General features: G+C 42.3%; 1 protein-coding gene across 1 annotated transcript in view; it reads right to left on the bottom strand.

The window, feature by feature from the left end:
* The window catches only part of FLI1 (Fli-1 proto-oncogene, ETS transcription factor), a 149,278-nt gene extending 133,534 nt beyond the window's left edge, over positions 1-15,744 (bottom strand). The window contains exon 1 of the mRNA XM_061592965.1: positions 15,682-15,744. Within this exon, the coding sequence (XP_061448949.1) occupies positions 15,682-15,720 (39 nt within the window). The 5' untranslated portion in view covers positions 15,721-15,744. The remainder of the gene's footprint in view (positions 1-15,681) is intronic.
* Between the last annotated feature and the right edge of the window lie 421 nt (positions 15,745-16,165).

Raw genomic sequence — 16,165 nt, 5'->3', positions numbered from 1 at the left:
GAGTATAATTGATTAAAGAGAATAAGAACGCACCAGATCCATCCTCCTCCTGCCATGTAAATTCAAATACACAGTGAATTTAATTTATGGAATTCACTGCCACAGGGTATGGTGATGTCCACTAGTTTAAATGGCTTTAAATGTTGATTAGACAAATTAATGGAGGATAAGGGTATCAGTAGATATTAGATATGCAAATGAAATGGGATCTTCTGCACTCAGAGGTGGTTATTCCACTAGGGATGGACAAATCTCCAATTTTCTCATCTTTCCAATATGAGGTTCACTTTGCCACATTTCCACAACAGTTTCTGAGCATTTTTCATGAAACAGTCCTCTTGAAAATTTGCAAGCATTTTGGTGTGCATTTCTCCTAGCAGACACATTTCTGTATGCAATTTTCCCTAATGCTTTGTTGTATGTTACTTGCACCAATATATATGTGTTTTTAAGCCATGTGCATTTTTATATGTACCTTTATCCCTAATATTTTGCTGCACATTTTGTTTTGTTTTGTTTGGAGAACTGCATGGCAAAATTCAGAGAAAGTTTGAATGTCAAAGGACAGTTGCATTTCAGTTCATGCATTGTTTTGGGAAGTGCAAATTAGGTAGATGTGTACAGAAATGTGAACTGAACCAAATTTCTCCCACATCCCTATATACCGTTGTTGCTGGAGAGCAAATGCCCTTATCCTTTATGCCCTTTTTGTGACCGTTGTGGAAGTATCTGGATGGACACTGTAGGAAAGAGGATGCTGAATGAGATGGACCATTGATCTCATCCAGGTGGGCTCTTCTTACAGATTTAACACTAGAAAGTTTTGGGAGATTATCATCCTATTCCAAAAGATCAAGTCTGAAGGAGGTCTTGGAGCCTTTGGGAAAGGGCCAAAACTCAGTGGTAGAGCATCTGCCTTGCATGCAGAAAGTCCCAGGTTCAATCCCTGGCATCTCCAGGTAGGGCTGGAAGAGAAGCCAGTCTGAAATCCTGGAGAGTGGCTGCCAGTCAGTGTAGGCAATACTGAGCTAGATGGACTAACGGTCTGACTTAGTATAAGGCAGCTTCCTCTGTCTCCTATGTTCTAAGGAGATCCCTAGGATAAGGAGTGCCTGATCCCTTATATCCTGACCCAATCATCACTGAGATTTTCAGGGTGGTTTCTGTCGCGTGGCTCAGATGCACGGCTCAAACTAGATTCAGTGCAGTGGGCTTGCAGAATTCCCTCCCAAATGAAATTAGGTAGACACCCTCCTGGCTGGACTTCAGGCACATGCCTCAGCCTTCCTTGTTTCAGCAGGCATTTAAGGTAGCATTTCAGTTTTGTGATAATTTTGTTTTTTCCCCCTGTATGGCTTATTGTTATGCACATCATTTAGAAATGATCATGATTAAGGGGTATATAAATGTCTTAAAATAATCTAAGGCTGCATTAAGCGGCTCCATTGGGTTCAATGGAACTCCCAGGTAAGTGTGTATTAGATTGCAGCCTAAGTCAGACTAGCACAAGACAAATTCTTCCATTAGAACCACACGGGGGACTTTACAGAGGTCACCTGGTGGAAGGCAGGCTGCAAAGAGGCAGAGAAGGACAATTCCATGAACTTTGCTGAGAGACCACCTGCACTTGGCCCTTAGGAACATAGGAATCTGTGTTACACTGAGCCAGACCACTGGTCTGTCTAGCTCAGTTCTGTTTACACTGACTAGCAGCAACTCTCCAGAGTTTCAGGCTGGAGTTCCTCTCAGACCCACCTGGAGATGTCGGCGATTGAACTTGGAACCATCTGCATACAAGGCAGATGCTCTGCCACTGAGCTACAGCTAGGGATGGGTGAGAATTTTGATTCAGTTCGCATTTCAAGCTGAATTTATCAAATTCACCCTTCCCAAAACAATATGAGAACCGAAACACAACCATCCTTCAAAATTTGCACTTATTCGAATTTTGGGATGCAGTTCCCCAACCAACCAATGTTTGCAACAATGCATATGATAGTGGAAATTGTGTAAAAAAATGAATATATGAGTGAAAATAGTATGCTAAAATGCATGACATGATTTGGTTTGCAATTGGTTTGCAAAAATGTGGACATTAATCAAAACTGTTGACAAAAATGTGTTTATTAGGAGAAATTGCCACTAAAATGGAGAATTTTCATGAGGATTGTTTTTTTAAGCTGCAGAAATATGGAGGACTGAATTTAAGAATGGAAAAATGAGAAACACAGAGAACTGAAATTAACAGATCTTTCCATCCCTAGCTAGGGCCCTTTCAACTGTCACATAGCAGCAACCATTCCATCCTGAACGGTTTCCATCCTAGCTGCTCCTTAGAAGAACTTTGCAACTTTAAGAACTGGTGCCTGCATTTGCTTCTTTTCCTCTTCCCTTCCCACTCCCTTTTTCCTTTTGTGTCATAACTTTTAGATTGTAAACATAACAAGAGGTTTAAAGTGTAAGCTGCTCTGGGAACTTTTTTGGCTTAAAAGTGGGGAAAATATTCTTTAAAATAAATATATCTTTGCCACATCATGGTTTACCAGAACTGAGTCCTGTGATAACCCTGCATGGCCCCAACTCACGTCCCACAAAAGAGGGAAATAATGATTTGCTCTGCTCTGAGCAATCAATAAACTGTTGTCATGCAGGCAACTTGCCTTTATCTTCATTTATTTATTTCATTTATATCCCACTTTTCCACTAAGGACCTCAAGGTGGCATATATGGTTCTATTCCTCCCTATTTTATCCTCACAACAACCCTGTGAGGTAAGTTAGGATGAGAGACTGTGACTGGCCCAAGGTCACCCAGAGGGCTTCATGGCTGAGTGGGGATTTGAACCCTGATCTCTCAGGTCCCAGCCAGACATTGTAACCACTACATAATACTGGTTCTCGTTATTATTTATATCCTACCTTTTCTCCAAGGAGCTCAAGGTGGCACATAACAACCCTGTCAGGTAGGTAAGGCTGAGAAGCAATAACTGGTCCAAGGTCATTCAGAGGGCTTCATGGCTTAGTGAGGATTCAAACCCTGGTCTCCCAGGTCCCACTCTGACACTCTAACCACTACCCCACACTGGTTCTCCTTTACATGGATGTCATGCTTGAAAAGTCCGTTCTGCTCATCAGACAGTCACGTTCAAGGTGCACCATGAAGAACAGAACTAGAGCGTGGCCAGAACCTAACTCTGGGTCCTCAATTTATTACACATGTCCCTTAATCTAGTGCATGTACCCATTTATAAATGGAAGCTCAGAAAACAGCCAAAACGCATGAGTTCAAACCTTTAAGACATAGGAGTGGCCATTTTTGCACACCTATTATTTTCTGGAACGCAGACGCCAGCATTCAAAAGTATCATGAACCTCATTCCATGACAAGGCTCAGTCCATATCAGGGCTGGGCCATGGGCAGCATTCTGTGGAGAGAAGCTGTGGACCAGCCAATAGTCGGGATGGAAGAACAACCCAGAAACAAAAGGCAGGATTGAGGATCAGGGATTCTGAACATGCACTGAGTTCATGTTCTTATTCTACAAGGAACTGCTAGCAGAAGCTGCATAGGCAGGGATTAGGATCTGAGAACTATGATTCAACCTTGGTGAGAGGCTTACCACTTCTCCTTGTGCATGTCAAGAAACAAATTATCTGTAGCCCAAGTGATGTATAAATACATATGAGATTCTAATTGATGCCAGCATCACACACTGGCAGATGCAAACAGCTGTTTTATGTACTCTTAAGGGCTTGGATATAGTGGGTGAGATTTGTAACACACGTACACACACACCCCTTCACACAGCAGATCTTCCTGTATTTAAATTACAAATTGTTTCTGAAGCTCCTCTTATTTTTGAAAGCCCGTTTGCCGTGTGCTGCAAGGTTTTGCTGTGTGGGAAACACACACGTTCCTCCTCCCCACTTGAGCACATGGAGCTACTTACACAGTTCTTGGGATCCTGGCCAATGAGTAGTTATATTTTATCAACACAAGAGAAGGATGACAACATATTGACCAGCTTGAATTCACATATTAATCCCAAAGGCCTTCCTAAACCATCATCATACTTAAGCATTTATATAGCACTTTTAGAGTGTTGTTGACATGCAATACCTCAGTTCACTTTTGTTCAGGATCATATATCATTGCACATTGAAACATGATGCAGCCCACTGTATCTCTCAAACAATAACTGCATATACTGAAACCTCAGCAGCTCCAGTCAAATTTCTAACTTGGTATCAAGCCTTATGCAGTGCCATTCATTCAACAGAACAGAGGTGGGGAACCTCAGGCCTGGGGGCCAAATGCAGCCCTCCAGGCCCCTCTGTCTGGCCCTCAGGACTTTTCCCAGGCCACATCCTCACTGGCCCTGCTTCACATCCAAAATATGTTTGCCTGGCTGGGATGTCCCTGAACTCTGATATTGCTTCGTGCTTGTCTGAATGGAGGACAGGGAGGGGTGTGTGAAAGTGTGTAGAAAGCAGCCTGCTGTGCATAAGTAAAATTTACATTCATTGCTCTGCCCACTTTTGCCTCTGGCCCCGCCCACCACTGGCATGTGGCCCCTGGAAGATTGCCCAGAAGAGAATGTGGCTTTCAAGTTGAAAAAAAGAGTTCCCCATTCCTGTAATAAAACATATCGAGTGAATTTGAAGACAAAACACAAGGACTAATGGCACCTATTTGCATGCAATTGTGTTTGCTGCTGCCAGCTTGTCCTGGTCAGACAGGAGAATACAAACCATCTCAAAATGTGTTAGTCCCAGGTCATTCAAGGAGATTTTCAGTATGAATCTAGATAATATGATACTATCTAAACAATCCTTATAGTTCCATAAAACATGTCAGCATTATTTGAGCTGAGCTTAATTTTAATAGGTTTACATTTTCAGTGCAAAAAGGAGAAGTTGGGACCCATTAAATGTTCTCCAAAAGATTTTCCCCAGATCTACCCCTTTCCACATCAGTTCATTCCAGTGGTACCATTTTAAAGGGCTTCTTCTTATTTCTGGCTACGTGGTCTAACCAATCAGGAATCACATAGCCAATGGGATAATGTCACAAACACATCCAGTTCCCTGGTGGATGTGACATCCTGAAGACAAATCAGAGTGATGGCAATGTGACATTTTGCAGGACCCTTTAAACCACTGTTCTTCAACCTTGGGTCCCTAGATGTTCCTGGACTGCAACTCCCATCATCTCTAGCCAGCTTAGCCACTGGTCAAGGTATCATGGGAATTTTAGTTCAAGACAATCTGGGCCCCCAAGGCTGAAGAATGCTGCTCTACCACTAAGATGGAAGGGCATATTTCAAAGGAGGCAAAGCTTTTCATTAAACACAGCACCCCCCATTAGCATTAATTTTATGTCAATTTTATATTATCTTCATATTTAAATTGATATTCTTTTTTCCCCCACCTGAAAAACTGCTATAATGCAGTAGATTTAGGAAACTGCCTTATACCAGGCCAGATAATTGGTCAAGCTAATTTTGTATTGTCTCTCCAGGTTTTCAGACAGACGTCTTGCCCAGTCCTATTTGGAGACGCCAGGGTTTGAACCTGGGGCCTTTTGCATGCAAAGCAGATGCTCACTACCACCACTCAGCTGCAGACCTTCCCAGATTTACTTTATTTTTACTTGAACAGTGTGCGTGTGTGTGTGACCATTACATGAGTCATTTAGCGTTCACACCACTGAAATAGTGAAAACAGGCCTGATCCTAAAGGGCCTTCCCCTGAACCAAACAAACAACAAACAAATCCCTATTGATTATGTCTATGGAACATGATTACACAGGGAAAGCCTGGAGACTCCATACTTTGGAACAGGGCCCATCTGATGCCGTTAACTATCCCATTATGAATTCTGCAAATACTAAGGACTCATTCATACTTTAATTCAGAAAAGGGTGGTGGTGTTTTTTTGTGGGGGGGTTTGCCATTGACTTCAGAACAGCACAAATAAAAGGGAACCCAGGAATTATCAGCACTAGGAACTGGATTATCCAAACATAAGTTATCCAAACCTTCTGGTAAGTCTGATCCACAGGATATCCTTTGAAAAGGCCCTAGTGTCAACATAATCCTCTGTAAAAGGATACACTGAATTGTACTGCTTAATAAGATATGGGGTAAAGTAAGGCAGCAGCTTTAAGTAGCAGATTTTGACTGCCATTAAAGCAGGTGACAAACTGTCACTTCACTTACAGAGTACTGGCACCATTTGGATTTCTCCCCTTTCACCTTAGGTCACACCTGAACCATACATTTAAAGCACTGTTACACCACTTTTAAGAGTCTTGGCTTCCGCCAAAGAATCTCCAGATTTGTAGTTTATTAAGGGTCTCTTAAGAACTTACAGCACCCTTAACAAACTACAGTTCCCAGGATTCTTTGAGGGAAGCTAAGCCTGTTAAAGTGGTATAATAGTGCTTATTATCGTGGTATATATCTCAAGAAACAAACTTCACATACAGAAATCTCCACCACTACCCAAATACATGGGAGTGGTACAATTAATTTAGTTTCACTGACAGTTACATAGGTGACATATCCAGAGAACAATGCTTATTTTTTTCCTTTGCAAGTCCCATGCAGATTCATGCATTGGGTTATGAGAAGTACAAAACACTGATACCTGGGTCACAGCACATGTAACATATGAGGCAGTGTGCACAAGAATGTCTGTTTTTCTCTTAACACAGAGAGAGATGAAACAAGACCCTGATGTTCCCATATCCACTTCATATACACATATTTTTATTTATGTATTATATATATGTTAGTAAAATCCAGACTCTAATAATGAACAGAATTCACCTGAAGATCCATTCATGAGGGCACTGGACTGTATCCAGCATTCTCTCTCCGCTAGCAAAAGAGCTCTTGCACTAGTAGATGGATGAATTTTAATGTTGCACAACAGAGGAATCCAATACAACCAGTGCAGGCACCAAACTACAGTGGGCCCTCTAAAGCATCAGCGCAGCAGCACTTCTGCCACCAGGGGCTTAAATAAGCCCAGCCGCATTAGCGTGCTGTGCGCGGATGCCTCCCATCACCCAAGATGGCAGCAGGAGGTGTTCATGCCCCCCCATCTTGGATGATGGAAAGTATGTGGGTGCAGCACACTGATGCGGCAATGTGGTGCAGCCAACTCACCTGACAGCAGGGGGGCATAACTTGGGAAGGTGACTCCTACTTCATAATCTGCACCAGCATCAAAGTGCGGGGCACACACACTGCAAGCCGATGCTAGCACGGATTGCAGAGCAGGAGCTACACTCACCCAGCCCCGGTTGCAGGGGTCCCTGTCAACTTCACGGGCCCTCAGCCTGTGCCCAACCTGGCTGCCTACTGGCACCAGGCCTGAATACAACAGTTGTGCTAGTGGAAACTCACTGCACAGCAGATTTTCAGATGTGCAATCTACTGCGAAACAAAGTTACCCACAGCAACCTGCTTGTGCATTCTATTGTGCAACAGTGTTCCACTGGCAGAAAACATTTTGCCAGTGGAACAATTATACCATTAAATGACTTTAACTTAGTGCTACATTGGATGCAGTCCATTAGCCCCCATCCAGAGGTGACTATGCATCAAAAGAGCTGTGTTTGTGTGCAAACGGTGGGCACACAGATCAGAGCTGTGTTGCCATTTGCATCCATGTACTGAAACAGATAAGTACACACAAGTACACTACAGTCATAAACAGTCATTCACTTTCTTCAGGGAACATGTGAGGTGCAAGGAGCCTTGGGATCTTCAGCAGAGAATTATCATCCCCACCAAACCACAGTTCTTTGGGGGAATCCATGACAGTTAAAACTGGTATCAAACCAAATATACATTTGTCTTGTTGACATAACATTCATGTATGCAAACTGGAGTTGGACAGCCCATGAAAACTGTGCCAATGATCCCAAAATTGTGCCAATAGACATAAGGTTTGGTGTATTTGAATAGAGAGCAGTATAAAATCCAGTCCTGAAAAATAAGCTCCTGCCCTTAGGATATTGCAAGTGCATCACATGGCAAATATATCCATCCCCCCTCAAAAAAAGAGTGTGTGTGTGTGTGGGGGGGGAAGATCACTTAGAGTGTCTATATACCACAAGCTTAAATTGCCATCTCCTTCTCCAAGCTTAATCATCACGACACATCCTACCAAATCCTGGGAATTTTAACACCTCACCAGACTTTGAGTCCTGTTACAAACCTAACCCTCCCGCATAGCCTCTGACAGAACTCCCATAGCCAGGACTCCCTAGGGCAAGGGAAACTGGTTTAATTCAGTAGTTTAAATAATGTACTTCAATTTCCCCAGGAAGTTACTTTCTAAACAACTGACAGACTATAGTTGACATCCTACACATGTTTGGGAATAAACCTCAACAGAGGATTTTGCAGAGTCAGGAAAAAACAAGAGGGAAAAGAAACATATGAGTATGGCTGTGGAACATGGGATCTGGGAATGAATGCTCAGCATTGAAATCTGGCATTTAAACCTCTCCTTGCAAAATCCGTCAAAAATGTGGAACAGGAACACATGACCTACTTTCCAGTGAGTCAGACCATTGCTCCAGCTAGGCCAATGGCAGTGGCTCTTCAGGATCTCTCCCAGTCCTTCTCCTTGAGATCTAAAGCTAGCAACTGGAACAGAGCCCCCAACCAGGCTTAAGACTCAGAAAGAACCAAAACTATTTCCCAAATTTGGAAAATAGTTTCAAGTTATTTCTGAGCTGGAGTCCAAGCAAAGTTCTGTTGTGCCCCCAGTGATGTGATCAGGAGAGCAATATGGTCCAGTCTCTTTTCCCAATTCCTCAACCCCCGATAGGGAGTCTCAAGCTCTCTCCCAGCCTAATTGTCTATCAGCCCCCTTCCTCTCTTTATACCTACACCCCCAGTTTGCTGCTTCAGCTGTATACCAGATTCTAGGAGCACTGGGAAATGTAATATTCCCAGTTCTACCAACACCTTAGTAGATTCGGAGAAACTACGTTAGTTAAATTAGCAAGTAGCCATCCAGCAGAGCTTTTCTGAGTGGGAATGGGCTTTTTTCATGTGGCTGACACAGCAGTGCTCTGACACCCACAGAGGTCTGCTGTAACAGCTTTGGGAGGCACTTTAGGGACAAATTCACTCAGATTCAGACAGAATTGGATGCCACAGTTAGAGCAAGTCCAATGGACGCTTCTGGAGCACTGTGTGTTCCATCCGCACTGGATCAGTTTCAATTATTGTGGCCTGAAGATGTGGACAAGCTGCTTGAAGAAGTACAGCCAACCACCTGCCCCCTTGACCCTTGCCCATCTTGGCTTCTTAGAGCTAGTGGTAGGAGGTTGCCTGGATGGGTCCAGGGAGTGATTAAGCTTCACTGGAGGAGGAAGAGGCACCATCCGCCTTGAAGGAGGTGGTGATGCATCTACATCTTAAGAAGACCTCCCTGGACCCAGTGGCAAATATCAAGATGCTTAAGAAAGAGGTGGTGGTTCAGCTTCAAGGATGCTTGGAGGAAACTGACTGGTTGGATACATTCCAGTCTGGCTTCAGGCCTGGCCATGGCACTGAAACTGCCTTGATCACCCTAGCTGATTACATCTCCCAGGACAGAGATAAGGGGAGTGTAACCCTGCTTGTTCATGATCTCTCAGCAGCCTTTGATACAGTTGACCATGGTAACCTTCTGGAGCATCTCAGGGAGGTGGGGGTTGGGGGCACTGTGCTTCATTGGTTCTGCTCATACCTCCAGGGCCTCTTCCAAAAAGTAGTTATGGGAGGCTACTGCTCGACACCATGGGAATTATCCTGTGGTGTTCTGCAGGGTTCCATCTTGTCCCCAACATTATTTCACATCCACATGTGACCACTGGGAACTGTCATCAGGAGATTTGGAGTGAGGTGTCATCAATATGCAGATGACACCCAGCTCTCCCTCTCTGTTCCATCTGAATTGGGAGAGGCACTTAAGGTGCTGGACTGGTGCTTGAAGGCAGTGATGGGCTGGATGTGGGCCAATAAATCAAGGCTGAATCCTGAAAAGACAGATGTGTTATGTGTCCAAAGTTCTCATGTCCAGGAGGTAGGGAGAAGGCCTGTTCTGGATGGGGTTGCACTCCCCTGGAAGGAGCAGGTTCGCAGGTTGGGGGTACTACTGGATCCAACATTGTAATTGGAGGTTCAGGTGGCCTCAGTGGCTAGGAGAGTCTTTTTCCAGGTCTGGCTAGTTCACCACCTTTGGGCTTTTTTGGACAGAGATTGTTTGGCCACCGCACTCCCTAATCTGGCAACTTCCAGATTGGATTATTGCACTGCGCTCTATGTGGGGCTGCCCTCGAAGATGACTTGGAAACTTCAACTGGTCCAAAATGTAACAGCCAGATACTGGCTAGGGTTCCCTTTGGATCTCATATAACCCCTGTTTTAAAACAGCTACATCGGTTGCCAGTTCAAGGTGCTCACACTAGTATTTAAAACCCTAAATGACTTAAGTCCCAAATATCTGAAAGACCGTCTCCTTCCTTTAGATCCTGTTGGGTATTTAGTTCAGCAGAGGCGGCCCTTTTGGTAGTATCGCCACACTCGGAAGCTTGGGGGAAGGTGGCCCGGGAGAGGGCATTCTCTGTTGTGGCCCCTAAGTTGTGAAACTCTCTCCCCATTGAGGTACATCTAGCAACTTCGCTGTACAGTTTTAGGTGAATGCTGAAGACACACTTCTTTATCCAGGCCTTTGACACCTGAGACATATATTTTTAGGACCCGTTCTATTTTGGGATGTTAGGTTGCTTTTAAATTATTTTTAATGTCATATTTAAAGATTGTTATAACCTGCCCTGGGATCTTTGACTGAATGGCAGAATAATAATAATAATAATAATAATAATAATAATAATAATAATAATCAGGAGGAGGAGGAGGAGGAAGAGGAGGAGGGTGGGTGGAACAGATCCAACCTGGATAAGGACACCAGAATCATCATTCTTGCTCCATATTGGGGGAAGCATTACAAGCCAAACTGAGATTCATATTTCTGAGTCAGGAAATATGGATTTTGGCAGCATATCTTGTTTTAATGCCAGAACTAGAATTTTGGTTTCTCCCAGTTTCTTATTTTCCTCATCTTATGTACAACTCTCCACATTTCTACATCACTTCACAGATTTTTTTAAAAAAATCCCTCATGAAAACTCACTTGCATTTTAGTGCAAATTTCTCCTAATATACACATTTTTGTATGCAGTTGTGCCTAATATAAACATTATTTGCAAGGCAATTTCCTCTAATGTAATGCATTTTTGTATGTTGTTTTCACTAATATATGCATTTTTATGCACATTACTTGGCTGGAGAATTTCATTGCAAAATTCAGAGATGTGTGAATTTTGAAAGACAGCTGTGTTTTGGTTTGCTTATTGTTTTAGAAAATGCACATTAGAAAGGTTCACTTTTATATGTGAAATGAATCAAATTTCTCTCCCATCCCTAATGACCTTGACCCCTTGGGGACTTCCAAGTAAACATATATAGGACTGGGCTGCATGAATGAGGGAACTGGTCCAGCTCAGTGGGGTCTGCCTTTGGATATTCTTAACATTAGTGTTTATAAGGAATCATGTTGTGAAGATGGGAGCCCAGCCTGACAAAGATGAAAGGGACAACTTTCACATCATGCATGGGTTTTATCATACCCTCCTCTGCTTCTTGAGACAAGGAAAGCAGCAGTGGCCTGCATGTTAAATTTTTGTATGTACTGTAGGCTGGTTTAAAATGTGTAATCCAGATGTCTGAGGCCTGGTTTGTTTACATTCTTGAGAATTGTTGTGAGGAGGGAAAAATCATATATATGATGTCAAATTGTCAAATGTGATACTGGGCTCAAATGAGTTTTAAAAAACAAACGCCACCACTACCACCATCCAGATCTGTAACTTTGGATCCAACAATGCACAAGGACACTTGCCCTAAAAAAGGCAGGGAATTAAGGCTACATCAGCACTATACATTTAAAGCATTATCATACCACTTTAAACAGTCATGGCTTCCCCCAGAGAATCATGGGAATGGTACTTTGTTAAGGGTGTTAAGAGTTGTTAGCATTCACCTCACAGCGGTACAATTCCCAGAGTTCCCTGGGAAGAGGGATTGACTGTTAAACCATTCTGGGAATTGTAGCTCTGTGAGGAGAATAAGGGTTTCCTAACAACCCTCAGCATCCTTAGCAAACTAGTTTCCACAATTCTTTGGGGGGAAGTCACGACTGTTTAAAGCAGTATGATACTGCTTTAAATGTCTGGTGCAGATGCGGCCCAAGATCCAGATAAAAATCTACTTCCCAGATTTCATGTTGTTCAGTTCAACAATACAAAACAAAAACAAAAAAACACCTCTACTTGGTTTAAGTCCAAATAGTGCAATAACCCATCTTTACATCATCAGCTGGCATTAGCAGCTCAGCTAATCTGTAGGATTCACATGTTGCCCATCAGCCCACGGCAGCTCCTCTCAAAATCCACTTCTTCCATGGTGCCTTTGGCTTAACTGTGCTCACAATTAACCCTTCATAAAACAAAGAGCCAAACTAGACATGACTTTGTGACACTGTTTGCCCTTGGGTACCTGTTTTGTTTCTAGAAGAAATTAATGCAAAACAGCCTCCCTCCTCTTGATTGGGACCTGAGTGGGGGAGAGAGGCTTTACTGGTGTGTGTGTGTGTGTATGTGTGTGTTAGGTGTTTTATATGGAGTTGTTAATGGAACAATGCATTTATGTTTATGTTTTTAAATGCAATGTAAGTTGATTGGAGACATTTGGGTAACAAGCAACTTGTGAGGTTGTTATCTCTTTTACCCAGATGCAGCCCTAGACAGAATCAGACAAACCAATGGTTCTTTCCTTCCATTGTAAATAACTGGCTCTGTGTATGTGTGTGTGTGTTTCTGATTTCAATCAGAACCAGTTGAAGGCAAAGGTTTAAAACCTCCTCCCCCCATGCCACAGTTCTGATTCCTCCCCCCAAGAAAATTCATGTTTTTAAATAACAGCCATGCAAGAATTCATTTCATGACAAATGTCACATCTAGTTTGGCCCTGAGGCTGCAATCCTATGCAGACTTAGTTGGGAGAAAACTCCATTGCATTCAAGAGCACTTACTTTCAAGAGAAGATGCATAGGACTGAGATGCAAAGGATTTTCATTTGCACGTGGTCTTCCCTATCCCTCTGTAAAGGACCAGGTAAGTTGAGGAAGCTCTCTAAACAATAAAAAGGCTCAAGATGGGCAACATGTATGTTATCAACACATATTTGTTTTCTCTAGCTTTTGGAGACTTGATTTGAGATTTGAGCCTATTTCGTGGTGTTATTTATTGATACTGTTGAAGTTATGCTGCTGCTGCTGCTGATGTTCTAAATTGTTTTTATGATATTGTATTATTCTTGCTATGGAAGCTGCTTTGAGGTCACCTGGTGATGAAAAGTGGCATACAAATATACTAAATAAATAAATAATAAAAGGTAGAAAATGTGAAACAAAAAAGAATAGTTAATTTAAACAATTCCCCACTGGGTTTTAATCTCAGGTACAAAGTATCAGTAATAAACAGAAGAAACTGATATGACCTCTGGGAAATGGTCAGGTTTAGATACAAAAACAGAGGTGGAGAACATTAACTCTGGAGGCCAAATGTGGCCCTCCAAGGCTCTCTACCTGGCCCTTGGAATTATCTCTAGGTCATTCCCCTCTCCCAATGTCACACCCTTCACCAGTGAAAGTGTCCTTTAACTGTGATGGTGCCTCTTGTCTACCAGGATGGAGGACAGAGAGATGTGTGTTCGGTCACATCTGTTGCCCCACTCACTTTTGCTTCTGGCCCCACCCACCATTAATATATGGCCCCTGGGAGGTTGCTTAAGGCGGAATGTGGCTCTTGGGATGAACATAAAAGCACATATTAAGTTGCAGCCTTCCCCAACCTTGAGTTCCCAAACGTTGTTGGACTACAGTCCCCATAATCTCTGATCTCTGTCCATGCTGGCTTAACAGTTGCCATTTGAACATAGAAAAGAACATGGATGGTATTGTTAAAAAGGAGGTGTTCTTAACCACCATTAACAGTTGTTACGGTAAGTATAGCCCATGCTGTTAAAGATGAAGTACACAAAGGCGACAGCAACAATTAAAAGGGAGGGGGAGAAAAAGGGGAGTATTCACATAGCAGTTACACTGTACATATTTTGTTCCTGAACCCAGATTGTAGGTTGTTGTTACACTTACATGCTCTCTCCCTCTTTTGGTATATTCCCAGCACTGTCACATCATAGTGTGACCAAGAAACAGAAGCAATGATTATGATGTGGAGGTAGGAGCGAGCATGATTCTTGATCCCTGATCACCAGGGGCAGGGAACAGGTTCAACCTGTTAGTTCCCCAATATTTATGGATGGGAGAATCTGTCAGTTTCAGGTTCTCCTAGGTTCTTGTTGTTCCAATTTTAAGTTTAGTTCTCTGCATTTTATCATCAGGTTGCATTTTAAAAAAAAAGTCCTCATGAAAGTTCAGCAGCATTTTAGTGTGAATTTCTCCTAATGTACACATTTTTGTAGGCAATTTTGCCTAATGTACATATTTTTGCAAAGTAATTTCCCATAATATAATACATTTTTGTATGTTATTTTCATTAATATATGAATTTTTATGCACACTTTCCCCTACTGTATGCAGTTTTGTACACATTATTTGGCTGGAGAACTGCACTGCAAAATTCAGAAGTGTGCAAGTTGTGAAGGATGGCTGTGTTTTAGTTTGCACATTGATTTGGAAAGTTCAAATTAGATAGGTTCCCCTTTAAAGGCAAACTGGATTGAAATTCTCTCTTATCTGTAGGTCATTCTCTCCTACCAGGAACCATTGCACTTGGAAAGTTACAAGAAGGGGGAAATCTGTCCTTCACTCGGACACTGGGAGACCTAGCCCTCACTGAGAAAAGGTGGAGGGTATGTGCGTTTGTATGTGGCGCTCATGTTCAAAAAGATCCTCTGCATCATGTAAAGTTATTGTAATATACAGGCCCTCCTTCCCACACCACACCTGTCATAAGGATGGGCATCTGGTTGATGAAAACCCATGTGCAACAGGAACATTTCACATCATTGTACCAATTAGGATGGAGGAGACGTAGGCATAGAATGAAGGACGATGAGAACAGACATTCAAGGTAATTTGGATGCCAAATTTGATTCCATTTGGGAAAGCATGCATATGTAAATTAGAATAATGTTGGAAGAGAACCCCCAGCAGGGTTAAATTGCTAGAAATTAGCACATTGCCTTACAGGCCAACTAGTCTCTTGGCTAGAATTCAAGCAGCAAACCAACTAGGCAACATAATATCATACATATATCTGTGTGTGTGTGTATACACACACACACACACACACACCAGAAACCCCTATAGTTCCCACTAATTCCTCTTGTAAACATAATTGCTCATGTAACACACAACTAATTCAGTAAATGTTTCTGACAGCTCCACTAAATTCAGCTATTGACAGAAAGACTCAAATCACGCCTTGGAAGAGAATATAAATGGTTTACTGAATAAGGGAGGATTGTAAATGGGGGGATCGTAAATGTTTGACATTACCTGTTTAAAGATGCTGTCATGTCTTACCTTGACGTAAGACGAAGTGTCTGGTACCGTCTGGAACATCCTTATTTGTAAACAGATGTTTGAAAAAGCCCCCGAAACAGCCTGGAAGAGTAATTTATTTATTTTCACCAAAACCACAAATATGTTCCATTTTTGTAATAAAAATCTGCATTTTTGCCAAGTTTTAGACCAAATCTCTTATGCTTGGAGAAAGAATGACTTCTCTTGTGAAAGCAATGTGAAATAATAACCCTTGCCCATTTTGCAGTGACTTTTTTTAAAAAAATGGGAGGGAGAATCAGGATTCGGGGAGGAGACAGATGGAAAACTTTACATTGACTATTTAACTGAGCTGCTATATTTATAGTTAATAATGAAAAGAAATATCCATATATTTAGGCTGAAGGTTTTTGAAGAACGAAATGCAACTGTATATGATTCCTTTTTTTTTTTTAAGTAATGCATTACAACTCATTGCAATCCTTACTGTGGTTTGGAGAAAACT

This window comes from Rhineura floridana, chromosome 12 (genome assembly GCF_030035675.1).
Source record: "Rhineura floridana isolate rRhiFlo1 chromosome 12, rRhiFlo1.hap2, whole genome shotgun sequence".
NCBI lineage: Eukaryota > Metazoa > Chordata > Lepidosauria > Squamata > Rhineuridae > Rhineura > Rhineura floridana.
The sequence above is the reverse complement of the archived record's forward strand: the minus strand, read 5'-3'. Positions and strand labels throughout refer to the sequence as shown.